Source organism: Ctenocephalides felis, unplaced genomic scaffold (genome assembly GCF_003426905.1).
Source record: "Ctenocephalides felis isolate EL2017-DRISC unplaced genomic scaffold, ASM342690v1 CF-g0.4_SCAFFOLD_01604, whole genome shotgun sequence".
Lineage (NCBI taxonomy): Eukaryota > Metazoa > Arthropoda > Insecta > Siphonaptera > Pulicidae > Ctenocephalides > Ctenocephalides felis.
Window position 1 is genome coordinate 47,613,367 of NW_020537758.1, and position 14,312 is coordinate 47,627,678.

At 26.3% G+C, this 14,312-nt stretch overlaps 1 protein-coding gene across 1 annotated transcript; it reads left to right on the plus strand.

Annotated features, from left to right (window-relative positions):
• The first annotated feature begins 2,635 nt into the window (after positions 1-2,635).
• Positions 2,636-13,005, plus strand: LOC113373884 (putative gustatory receptor 28a). Its single transcript, XM_026614151.1, has 9 exons — positions 2,636-2,690; positions 2,777-3,012; positions 3,218-3,242; positions 3,690-3,889; positions 7,051-7,173; positions 7,274-7,402; positions 11,465-11,536; positions 12,440-12,532; positions 12,940-13,005. Exons 1-9 carry the CDS (start codon positions 2,636-2,638, stop codon positions 13,003-13,005), a joined length of 999 nt encoding a protein of 332 aa, XP_026469936.1.
• The last annotated feature ends 1,307 nt before the right edge of the window (positions 13,006-14,312 follow it).

Genomic DNA, 14,312 nt, shown 5'->3' on the forward strand with positions numbered 1-14,312 from the left:
GGTGGTCCTTAATATAGAAGTTTTCGAATTTCCTTGCTCCCAGGGGCTTGAATGATTCCAAATTGATAAAATAAATTCTCGGAATATTAATATTAACTTTAAGATAGTGCGTACTCCAGCCAAAGTTTCTATGGAAATAATATGGGTAAAATATCGTTTGGTTTATAACCTAGCGACAAAAGAATCAAAATTTTGTGAATAACATCGTGTTGGATTATTTTGATCATAAATGAAAAAAATACAACTAAAATTGGATATATTTTATAAAATAAGTATTTATTTAGAAAGAAGAATCAAGAAACTTTGGTTGGAGGGCGAACTATCTTAAAGTTGATATTCATAGAGAATTTTTTAACAATTTGGAAGCATTTCTGCCCCTGGGAGCAAGGAAATTTGAAACATCCACATTAAGGACCACCCTAATATATGCAAATATATATATATATATATATATATATATATATTAGGGTGATCTTAATATGGACATTTGGAATTTCCTTGCTCCCAAGGGTTCAAATGGTTCCAAACTTGATAAAAAATTATTCTCTGAAAGTTTTAGCTCTTAATAATGTTTTCTAGATAGAGCGCAATTCAATCAAAGATTTGTATGGAAATAGCATGAAAAAAATTTCGAAAATTTTGCAGAGCGTCGAATTTTCAATAAAAAATTACACGAATTTTCACTTTTAATTCATTTGTCGCTAAGTTATACCTAAAATTTTTTTTTTAATTTTTAATTTTTTTTCCATGTTATTGCCATACGAAGTTGGATTGAATTTCTCACTATCTAAAAGTTAATATTGAGAGCTAAAACTTTCAGAGAATTGTTTTTTATCAATTTTGAACCATTTGAACCCTTGGGAGCAAGGAAATTTGAAAATGTCCATATTAAGGACCACCCTAAAATATATATATATATATACACATTTGTTATTCGTTGATAGATTGATCATGTGTCTGCAAGTAAACAAACACTTGCCGAAATCAAATCACGTCTGGAATTAATTATTCATAAATAGAGCTGGCGATACAGTTGCTACCAAATATATGTTATGGCCATAATGAAATGGAATATTTTCAAATTCTATAAAAAAACTTTTTATATATTATATCTATAACTGTTTCCCTGCGCATTTTATAAATGACTAAAAAAAGATTAGTGTCAAATAATATTCAAAAATTGTCATAGTATTTAAGATAGAATTGATTTTCATCAACTCCAGCCATTAGTATCCTTATACCTTATATTTAAATTCAGTATTTATTTGGCCAGAGATTTATAAAGATCGTTTTTTACTGATTCAATTTTACTAATCGATGCATTAATTCATTCGAATAAAAATTTACGCAAGTTTTACAATATATAAACCAATTTATTAAGATACCTTCACATTCTATTTCATTCATTGTGTATCTTTTTGCGTTTAAAAATATATTATACCTTTCACATATGGCTTTAGCACTGATAAATATTGTAAGAGCGACTGGCGTTATACACTAGATTAAATGAAATGTGTGAGATTAGAAATATTAGTTTCTGGAATGATAAATTACCATTGTCTTAGTATTGTTAACTAATTACTGGTAGTTAAATATTGGCACATTAAAAAACGTATTAGAAATTAAATTCTAAATAGTTGTCAACCATAAAAAGGCATTAAAAACTTCAAACAAACTTAATTTGGAAGTTTTATTTAGTACCTAATAATTTGGGAAAGAAAATTCAAACAAATTCTATTACTAAAAATTGGCACCCTAAGAAGGTGATAAAAAAATAAATCATTTCATTATTATTTTTTATTTATTTTACTAATACTAATACATGTAAATGTTAATTTATCATAAGCCTTTATTTTATATATCCATTTTGAAATATAAATTAGCAAAAAATTTCAAACAAGTAATAAAACGTAATTAAATTTCTCTATCGGTTTGTAATAAATATTAATTGTTGAATAACTTCAACTCAATAAGTTTTCTTATTCACTTTATGATAATATACCAATATTCAGTATACTTTTTTCGATACTTTATTCAAAAATATTATTAGCTCATTGAATATTAATTTAGATTTTTATTACAAACAAAATTATAGTAAGGAATTTCTCCATCAGAAAAGAGTCGTAACCAACAGTTTACTAAAGCTATGATATTTTTTATTATATCGGAATAATAATAATAATAATAATATATACATATAATATATATATATATATATATAATAAATAAAGTTTTATTATTTTTTATAAGAAAAGCTAGTATTTCCTTTATTTGGGAACTGCGATATATACAAATATTGATTCATGCTTCTTATTAATATTTGAACCAGATTTATTATTGATGTGTTTATATATTTTGGTTATGCATGTAACGCAAGTAATAAATAACTATTAAGTTCCAAAAAATATTGTATATACATATCGCAATATATTTTATTGCGATTCTGAATTATTTTCATTCACATTGCTAAAGACTAAGGTGAAGTTGTTGGAACAAATTCAATAAATATGCGAACTTATAATAATTTTACAAAACTGATAAATAATATAAATTATAGAATAGATATTATAGCAATATAAATTATGTAAAATTAACAAATGATGTAAATTTTATTAAAACTATAAAAAGTATAATCATGGTTGTGAAAATTGTGCCCATGCCCCAAGCAGGATCCACTAAGAACAAAAAAGGTAATAACAAATTATTGATAATGTTCTTATATAATTATTTACAGATAATTCAATTTAGTACTTTATATTAATGTCTTAATTTCCAGCAATTATTAAAATGTGTTTTGTACGTGCGACTTTACCTTTATATTATATGTTCAAAATCTTTGGTTTATCGACGATTCATATACGTAAAGATGAAAAAACTAAAAAATTGAAATATGTTTGTACAAAAAATTCAACTCTAGAATATATTTACTGTTTTGTAATACTTGCTCTGTTACAAATTGCATGTTTAGCTGATATTTTATTAGGATCTCTCGAAGAAGATGAGACATTAGAGGTAAGCATTAATTTAGTAAAGATTTCTTTTATTTATTTAATAATATAATTAAATTCAATTTATACATTTTTGCCTTTCTTATGAAACCATATGCATTGAATGTTTTTTCCTATATATTTACTTTACTATTAGTTTCATGCAGGTTTTAAGTTTTAATTACAATATATTTATTTTTAAAATGATGAAATTTATCTATATTTTTCAGGTGGCACAATACTATGAAGCTGCATGTGCTCCATTCATTTTTATGTTATCAATAATTATTAATTTGGTTTACAAAAATGATTTTGTAAAAATATTGCAATATGAGGATAATGTTCAAGACTGGCTGGATAGATATGGCATACCTGTCAGGTGTAATAGTAGAATAGACTAAAATGGTTTCTTTTAAAAATATTTCTTATAAACTAATAATTCGGAGAATAATTAATTCAACTTCTTTTCTCAAACTTTTTTGCAGAATATTTTTTATTATTTCATGCGCAATAATTCTATTGTTAACACCAATCATTATTTTTTTTAAATCATTCACCAACTTCTACATAGCCATCTTTCAGTAGCTTTTTTTGTAATCATTCATGTACTTTTTCTGTAATTATTCTTTTATAATTATAGCAATGAAAAAATTCGTTCACAATGCAAAAGACAAGTAATAGGAATCATAATAATTTTTATAGTGGAGTGTGCTGTTCGCATTTTACTTGAAGACAACCTCAAAATGGCAATGATACGATTATTGGCTTATGAAATTTCTGATTTGGCGTTTATATTTACTATAAGCTTTAGTGCAAATTGTATGTTTTTGTTGAGACATAGGATTAGTTGCGCAATTGAACTTCTGATGGCTCCTCCGATAGAAAATGAAGGATATGTAGAGGTAAGAATATATATATATATATATATATATACTAGCATACCCAGCCTCGCGTTGCGACGGTCCTTAGTAAAATCCACCTGATTGAAATTTGAATCTGATTGACAACCAACATTTCAAACCCTTTGTTATAAAAAATTCATATCAATCCAAAAATAAATAAAATCCGGATTGAAATTTGAATATGATGAATCAATACTATTGATTAAAGTGTTTTTTTAAACTTAAATAATAAATAAAATGAAATAATTAAAGATTTGAATAAATGAGTACTTTACAAAATTTCTAATGAATAACCAAGTGACTTTTATAAATTTGTTATATCCTATTTGGTATCACGTCCTATTTACCTTGCTAAATTTTTAACATGTTCTATGAATGCTGTATTTAGGAATGGTTTCATTTGCCACATACTATTGGGAACTTGCTATAAGCCCTTAATATTTTCTTCGAAAATTTTACATAAATTTATGATTAGACACTCACCGATTACAATGCATTTTTTTTTAATCTTTGATTACTTACGAATCACTTATAATATAAATTTCCGATTATAAATTGATATTCATACTATTCCTGAAACCAACATGGATAAAGTTCTGAGGAATCCGAGTCCAAATCTATTAAATGTATTATTTTTGGCACTTTTATTATTTTTTATGAACTTTCGTACTGTAAAACAATAAATGATCATTTATAAAAATTGTATTATTTATACTATAATTTTAGATGTATACTATCTATTTTGGTAAAGCAATTAATTTTTTTTATATTATTTTCAATTCTTTTTAATTTATTTTGAATTAGCAAATGTCAAAAAATATAATTAAAATATTCATTAAAATCATATTGTTTACAAATAATATGTCATTTTATAAATATTACTTATTATTTTGGTGTTTGATATGGGTATGAATTTGTAATAAAATTTATTCTTTCTGACAAATAGTTAAAAACTTGTTAAAATTTGCAAAATTTCATTCTTCAGAAAATAATTCACTCGCATCATATTGTTTTGTTTATTATATTATAATTTTGTCATGTCAAATATGTCAATAAAATTTTCATTCACAAAAGAAATATCTCTAATTGACCTTATATCTAAATATTATTTATTTTTTAATAAATTAATAATTATTCTAAGTCATCAATGAATAAATTATATAATTCTTAAATTCATATTTATATATAAAGTTATATATATATATATATATATATATATATATTAATTACAATATATATATATATATATATATATATATATATATACATATATGATTAATTTCTTGGAGGGCGTAACATCAAGTGAAAATTATAAATAAAGATTTTTAAAACATCTTTATTTTTCCATACGTTTCAACGTAAAATTCTACGTCAATGGTTTTGAAATTGTTAGATTATCACTTACACATATTAACAACAGCTTGTAAATAATTAATAATTGGAAACAAGCATCAATAGTCAGTAATTTCTTTTTTATAAAGAATGAAAAATAATTAATAAATGAAACATTATCATAAGCACCCGCTCATCTGAGGCTCATACAAGCTTACTAAATACTAAAGCATTATATAAAATTTGGGGCTGATTGATAAGGGAAGGGCAGTGGTACAAAATCTGAAATTCTTTTTTCAAATACTAGATATTATAATGTTTTTACTGCATTAGTTTCATTTGATTCTGCTCGTTCAATTTTTTTTCTGTACTTTGAACTTGTGCGTTGAAAACGCTTCAACCTGGGAGTAAATACAATTTGGGGTTGTTTAATGAGGGAAGAACAGTAGTTCTAAATCTGAAATTTTCTATTTAAATACTAGATATTATAATGTTTTTACTGTATTAGTTTTATTTGATTCTGCTCGTTCAATTTTTTTTTATATACTTGTAGGTGCATTGAAAATGATTCAGCATAGACGTAAGTACAATTTGGGGATGATTGGAGACGTAAGGGCATGGGTACAAAATCTGAAATTAAGTAATTTAAAACTATATATTACATTGCTTATAATGAGTTGTTATAATTTGATAATTTTAGTTCAATTTAATTTTTCCCGTACTAAATGCCTTAACATTATTTTAGGGATGATTTGGGACAGAACGGTGCTAGTAATTTTTATAAAAATTAGTGATTTTATATTATTATCAAAGATTATTTTGATCTTTTTTTGACTTCAATACAGGCTTTTTTCTGCACTATATACCTATCTTCAGGAAACATCTCATATTAGTATATTATGTGTGAATATGTATAATATGTGTAAACAAAAACAAAATATATATTAGATCAATATTATTTTTATAATATAGCAAAATATAAAAATCTGTACATGCGCTCAAAATGCTAGACGCACAAACCTTACTTTTTCTGAAATGAATAATTTAATTAATAATTTAAAAACAATTGTCAGATTCTGTTGGAATGTTTATAGAAAAACTATATAAACAATTAGGACAGTAAAAACTTAGTGTTTTTGGTCATTTTGTACGTCAAATAGAATTTGGCTTACTGCGTTTTTTTTTAACAAAATCGCTAAACGGACGGAGGATTAAACGGCACGTAGTAAATTTTTTTTTGAGGTACAAATTAGTACTAAATAATACAACAGGTCCGGATCGATTTTGCTAATTTGGTCTTGCTGGCTTAAGAGAGGTTGAGAAAAGTTATATGGTGTTGATTTACACAATTGCAAAAAACAGTATTTATATAATAATGTATCACTAAACCTCAAAGCCAAACAACTTCAGAAGGTCCCACTACAATCTTTAAAATAAGAAAGACATGCCAAATTGGTTATTATAAAAAGGATAAATCTGTAAATATCTATGTTAAATGCACAAAATATGTTTGTGGAAGATGTTCTCGAGAAACACCAACCATATGCAAAAATTGTACCGAATAGGGGTGTAAATGCCAGAAGTTAATTTTTTTTTCATATAGTTTATTGCAATATATGTAACTATTATAATAAAATGATATAGTGTTCAAAAATCTTATATTTTTTCAATGAATAAACAATAAACCTCTTCTAATTACCAACTAGCAATGAACATTTGAAAAGCCACCGGAATAGGTATTCATAAAATGTTGGTAGGTTTAGTGTTAATCATTTTCAAAGCCTTCGATTGTTATAAATTTATTTCAGACTGTGTTTTGTTTATTCCAGAATATTTACAAAGCTATGAACATTTACAACATGACATACAAACATGCCGAAATATTTGAAAAAACTCTGGTATGGCCTCTGGTATTTGGAATCGGGCTCATATTTCAAACAATCGTAATGCAGGTTAGTGAAAGCTCAAATGTAAACGATACAACAAATAATTCTATAATAATATTTTAAAACAAAGCATTGTGTTTCTATATAATAATATATGATATTACAGGGCTATAATCTTTATCAACAATTGTATGGAGCGCATATTATAGCAATTATAGAATGCTTGAAATGGGTCGTGATTTCTTATTTGCAATTGCTGCTGGTTGTCCGGCCTGCTGAATGCATTAAACGAGAGGTTAGCAAAAAAAAATTAAAAAAATCGAGAATTGTATAAGTAAAATAATTATATAACACAATAATAAGAAATGTCATATATACAATATTCCGTATTGTAAAATGCATCTCAATTCATTAATTTTTGTTTTTGTAAAACACATGACTTGTTTTTTAGGCATATTGAAAGATACTAATAATAATTAACAGGTTTTAATTTTAATAATAACCTCATAAACCTTTTTGGAATTACATAATATTCTGGCAAAAAATATTCTTGATTTGCCCTGCCTTTCTTTTTTCGTGTCGTCAAAAATAATAAAGCTTCACCTTGATAGTCATAATGTAAAGGTACACTATTATTCCGAGAGTTATTATTTTGATTGTATGGCATAGTGCCTTAAGACAAATTGCTAGAACTTTCCGTACCGTAATTAAAAATCTTTTTACGGAACCCAAAAAAAGTTACCCAAAATATGTACACATTATAAAAATCTCTAAAAAAATATCTGATAATTTGATGTACATATGTCCAATAAACATTTTTGACCGCCAAATTACATTTTTTTAACTTATTTTTATTGAGAATCCATAACTGCTGGGCCTGTCTTCCCAAAAATTTAATCATTTCTTCGAGAGTTTTTATTTTGATTGTATGGCATAGTGCCTTAAGACAAATTGCTAGAACTTTCCGTACCGTAATTAAAAATCTTGGTACGGAACCCAAAAAAAGTTACCCAAAATATGTACACATTATAAAAATCTCTAAAAAAATATCTGATAATTTGATGTACATATGTCCAATAAACATTTTTGACCGCCAAATTACATTTTTTTAACTTATTTTTATTGAGAATCCATAACTGCTGGGCCTGTCTTCCCAAAAATTTAATCATTTCTTCATCAATAAATAAATAAATAAATAAATAAATCTTGTCAATACAAGTAAAATGTTTTTTGAATTGTTAAAATCGGACGCACTTTTTGCCCCGTATTTTCGGAACGGCTAGACCTGCTTTCGCCAAAAACTAATCAGCATATATCATTATCAATACGAATCGAATGTTTTTTAAATTATTGAAATCGGTTATTCCATACTGTCGATAATGTCAAGGGCATTTGTTTGAACCATATACGTGAATTTTAAAATTAAAAATCTTGGTATGGAACCCAAAGAAATTTACATAATATGTTTACTATCATTATTAAAATCTCTATAAAATATCTGATAATTTGATGTAGATATGCTCAACAAACATTTTTGATCGCCAAATGACATTTTTTTCACTTATTCTTATTGAGAGTTTATAACCCATAGATCTGCCTTCCCAAAAATTTAACCAGTTCTTCACCATGTCAATACAAGTAAAATGTTTTTTGAATTATTAAAATAATAAGTATAAATTTTGTTTACATTCCTATGGGTTCCGTACCTACCAATGATTATAAAAAAATAATTTTTCAGAGTAAATTTTTTTCAAAATTGTTAGTCTTAAAAAAAAAAATGGTACGGAAAGTTCCGGCAATTTGCCTTAAGGCACGATGCCATGCTCCCCAATGTTATATAATTTGAATAAAAATACAGGTAAACCCCGTATAGCGCACGGTACTTATAGGGCACGGATTCACTAGGGCGCTGGTATGTATGTATGTATGCAGAGATCTAGGGACATTCCTGAAAACACGGTTGTTTTGATTCGTTTAATTCAGTGATCTTTTGGAATATAAACATTTTATAACCTGCATATTAATAAAACGAACATATATCATAAGTTATTAAATTAATTTGAATTGTAATTGCTCGAAAAGACGTTGTTGATGCTACATCTTGAATGCAGTAGCTTGCTAATAGTATGATACAGTTTGTTAAAAACTATTAAAAGCTTTTTCAGTTTTTCAAAGAACGATGGCTTCAATTAAATTGTCACCCCAAACGAAAAGCCTGAAAAAGACTTCGCAATAGTATATTAACTGTTTTTAAAGCTTCTAAAACATACAAAATTCCCTATCAAACCTGATTTGAGCTAGTTGGCATTGTTAGTTTGAAAGACTTTAAACATTATTTTCGTTTGTTGGTAGAATTGTAACCATTATTTCAAGTTTAATTTTTGTATTTTGAGTTTAAATTTTATATTTATTTAAAGTTTATATATTTATTTAATCGCCGTTAAAAATTATTTCTACATTGTTTTATATCAACTTCGCGTAGGGTAAATTATAGTAAACCCAAAAAAATCGAAAATGAAATTTTTTTACATCTTTACGTTTCGAAGGTTTCTAAACATTTTGGCATACATTAGAAAAAATGGATGTATGTGCGTATGTGTCTGTGTGTGCGGATACAAATTTTTGTCGACGATTTCGGGAACACTGACCAACCGATTTAAATACTTAAAAAAACATTCGATTCGTATTGATAATGTGCTGGTTTGTTTTTGGCTAAGGCAGGTCTAGCCGTTCCGAAGAAGATACGGGTCAAGAAGTGCCAAAACGGTAACTCAGTTTTTAAGAGAAAGGAGCGTCCGATTTTAATAATTCAAAAAATATTTTACTTGTGTTGATAAGATGAAGAACTGATTAAATTTTTTGGAAGGCAGGTCCAGCGGTTATGGACTCTCAATAAATATAAGTTAAAAAAATGTCATTTTGCGGTCGAAAATGTTTATTGGACATATGTACATCAAATTATCAGATATTTTATAAAGATTTTGATAATGTGTACACATTTTGTGTAATTTTTTTTGGGCTCCGTTCCAAGATTTTTAAATACGGTACGGAAAGTTTCAGCAATTCGCGTTAAGGTACGAAATTATATCATAGTATTATTATTCAATAACCCATAATGTTTATAACCTATTCAAGTATATATATCAAGGCAATACGATAAAAAATGTATGATTTATATCACGAGCAACTTATAATGATCTTTATAAGTCCAATTTGTAGAATAGAACAGTTTTAGCTCGTTCACTTTCCTAATTCTTTTACAAATCATCTTTAAAGTCAAATGTTCCTCGGCATCCTGTAATATGGTACATTTACCCAATGTGAATCCAATTTTTTTATGTTTATGCGTTTAATATGAAATAAAATCATTTCTTGACATGTTAACTGGGTATTAAAAAATAATTGTACCCAAATAGGATCTATATCGTACTATTTCTGTTTGAAATAATTATAGTTCAAAATTTCAATTGCAACATTTTATTTGAATAAAAACAACGGCATAAAAACAACAAATATAATATGACCCTTAATTAACTTCCCGTAGGGTAAGTTATTGTAATCGTACAAAAATTGAAGATTTCTACATTTCTTCACGTTTTGAAGGTTTCTCAACATTTTGGCATACCTCAGAAAAAATGGATGTGTTTGTGTGTGTATATGTATGTATGGATACAATTTTACGTCCAAGTTCTCGGGCGCACGGATCAACCGATTTGAATGGTTCAAAAAACGTTTGATGGCTATTGATAGGGAGATGTGCTGATTAGTTTTTGGCAAAAGCAGGTTCAGCCGTTTCGAAATTGAGTTTTTGTGAGATCGGAGCATCGGATTTAAATGATCCAAAAAGCAATTCGTAATGACGGAGAGAAGTGATGATTCATTTTTGGCATAGGCAGGTTCAGCGGTTTCGAAGATACAGAGCTAAATGTACAAAAAATGGCAGTTTTTGAGAGAACTAAGCGTCCGATTTAAATAAGTTCAAAAAACTTTCTGCTTGTTTTAACAAAATAATTGCTTTTGCAAAAAAAAATGTTTCAATTTTTTTTCAACAATTGTTTTTTTTTCAATTTTTTTCTAAATAATTCAGATTTCAATTATAACTCTGACTTAAGTTCCAATATACTATAATACTAATATACTTTAAACAAATATAAACAAATTTTTAACTTTGCAATTCAGTTTATATAATTCTTATAAATATTAGACAATGTTACAGTATTTATTTATAATAATCTATTTGAAAACATTTAATATTCCCCGAATATTTCATTACGGTACGAGAAGTTTCAGCAACTTGCCTTAAGGCATGATGCCATGCACACTACTAGTTTAATTTTTTTTAATCTTTTTCTTATAGGCGGCAAAGTGCGGTAGCACCTTACATAGTAAAGCGCCCCAAGTTGCAAAAACTGGAGAAGTAAATTCGCAGGTGTGTAATTTTTGCAACCCTTGATGATGAACATAGTTTGGCGATCAAGCAGTATTGTATCAATTTTTATACATGAAAATATAGATCTAAATTTGTTTCGAATTGTAATGTTCTTTTTAGCACATGTGCAATAAGTTAAAATATTTGATGCAACCATCAACCATTGAGTTGTCTGCTAAGGCGGCAACGTTGGAGAGAAGTACCATCTCAAAAATACGTTTTACTTCAAATATCTTGTTAATAATTTTTTAGGAACCGTCGGTTTTATTATTTTTTTACTTTTATTTAATTTCATGGACTTAGAAATTATTGTGTGTATTAAAAAAAGAATATTTGGGAAAGATTAGGGAAAACAAATTTCATTAATTTTTCTATTAAAATAATAAGAATTAAATTTATACTTGTTTATTATTACTTCTATAAGCAAATCAAATACAATTCATTATTTACATTCCTCGGTGAAATATATCATAATACGCAATTTGAATCCCAATATTGCGATCTTTATTAAACTACAATGTCAGCTGGGTCTCATTATTGTCTCCAGAACTGTATTATTAATAACAAATCATTGACACTATTGATTTTTTATGCATTTCACGCTGTTTTGAATAAATATGAGTTATTATGAAACTGGAGAGCTAGTCAATTTATTACTCATGACATTGTGAGATATAAATACATCAAGCGAAATAACTAAAAAAAAATTAATTCAAATATAATAAAGAAATCTTGTTTTTTATATGCTGGTTTTTGTTTATCTTCTGAATATTCAATCCAAATATTGAAAACAAACATTTTTTCATTGTTTACAATGATTCAAAACTAGTTGCGTTCAATCATCAGGCTTTTTGTCAGAAATAAAATTTGTAGATATATTAATTTTTACATTAATCTTTTCAGATACTGCTAAGGAGCTCATTGCAATTGGTTCATGAGCCAATTTTGTTTTCGGCTATAGGATTTTTCGACATAGATTATACCCTAGCCTACAATGTAAGTTTTAATTTAAATGTAATTTCTTAGAAACACAATTACAATCATTATAATAATACTATAATCTAAAGTAAAAATAAAACCTTAAACATTTTATCTGATCATGCTGAAATGATTTAATTTATAAAAGACTACGTTGGGGTTGTGAAAATTAATTAATTTATTTAATGAATTACTAAAAATAAGATTTTTACTAACAAGTGAAATATCATTCAAAAAAACCATATACACTTTTTATTTTGTCATTACATTGAAATATTTTACTTGATGTTTATTACATTTTTTGTAATTCCTGTTGTTAATCAGTATAAAAAGTTCGTATTTATGTAAAAATTAATGGGTTTGTGGGTCTTTTAATTAATATTGAAATATTAAAGTATATCACAGTGCAGAATTATTTCTATCAGATGACTGGAGCTGCTCTAATGTACTTGGTGATATTGATGCAATTTGATCATGGAAGGCGAACATAATTAATACTGATCTCGATCATGAGGCGAAATTATATATATATATATATATATATATATATATATGAGTGTGTGTAGGTGTTGAAATTGTTACAACATTCATTAACAAATCCTTCAAAAGGAATGTGACCATAAAATATAAATCAATAATGTAAAAAATTTAATACATTGCGACACATAATAGTAAAAGCTTCTATGAGAATAATTTAATTGTAATTCAACTATATATGTATACATATAGTCGATATCTACAATCTCAAAACGTTATTTCTAAAACTATGCCATATATGGTGCTATAAAAAAATTATTAAATATGTTTATATTTAATATATGCAATTTGTATGCATCTTTGTAGTATTCATGCGAAAAATAGTTAATGGTAAAGTTATTACAGATATGAAAAGTGTCCTTCCCAATTAATAAATAATATTTTTTTATCTTATTAGAACAGATCTAACATAAATACAGCTATCATTTTTTCCCGAATAAAAAAAATTTTAATTAGTTGGAAATTTAAAAGTAAATATTAAATGGCATCATTAAAGTAATATTTTATTTATTAATATTTAGACATATTTGATATTTTATACACGAGAATATACATATTTATGAATAAATAGATCTATATATATATAGATCTATTATTCATATATATGTATATTCATATGTATTATTCATATATATTATTTTGATATATATATATCAAAATAATTTAAATACTGTAGTATTATAAATATGGTATATAATCTTTAATAAACTATATCTAATAATAAATAAATTATTTAATGAAACAGTTTAATTTGTTTAAATACAATAGTATTTCCAAAAATTGAAATTTGTATAACATAATACTATATTTAACTAAACGAATACGAATAATACTATAAATATGCAGTTTACTGAAAAAGTTCAATATGCAAATTACGACTATTAATTTGATGTTCGTCGCTTTGAGTTATGAGAATGTTTCTGAGAAGATTACTAAATGCGTTCATAAAACCTATTACAGTTTCATAATTATTTAAATTACGCTTTTGCTCAACATGACCTTCGTTGTTGTCTCTTTCTTAACAGTCGAAATCAATTCATTTAGATCTAGAGAGAAAACTGATGAGAAAAAATACGAAATTGTGAACGATGTGTGATATACGCTAGAAAACTGGTCTGGCGTTTGCCATTGAATTTCGAACATGGCATAACATTGCATGAGACGCCTATTGCACAATATAAAATATAGGTAAACCAGATCCATGGAATATGATCGCAGAGGACACAAACGATTAGTATATAAAGAATTGATCCCATTCGAT

Bases quoted from the DNA above. Each gene is read 5' to 3' on its own strand.
- LOC113373884 (XM_026614151.1), top strand. From the start codon at position 2,636: ATGGTTGTGAAAATTGTGCCCATGCCCCAAGCAGGATCCACTAAGAAC. The intron at 2,691-2,776 runs GTAATAACAAAT...CTTAATTTCCAG, and splicing joins ATCCACTAAGAACAAAAAAG to CAATTATTAAAATGTGTTTT. The intron at 7,403-11,464 runs GTTAGCAAAAAA...TTTTTCTTATAG, and splicing joins CTGAATGCATTAAACGAGAG to GCGGCAAAGTGCGGTAGCAC.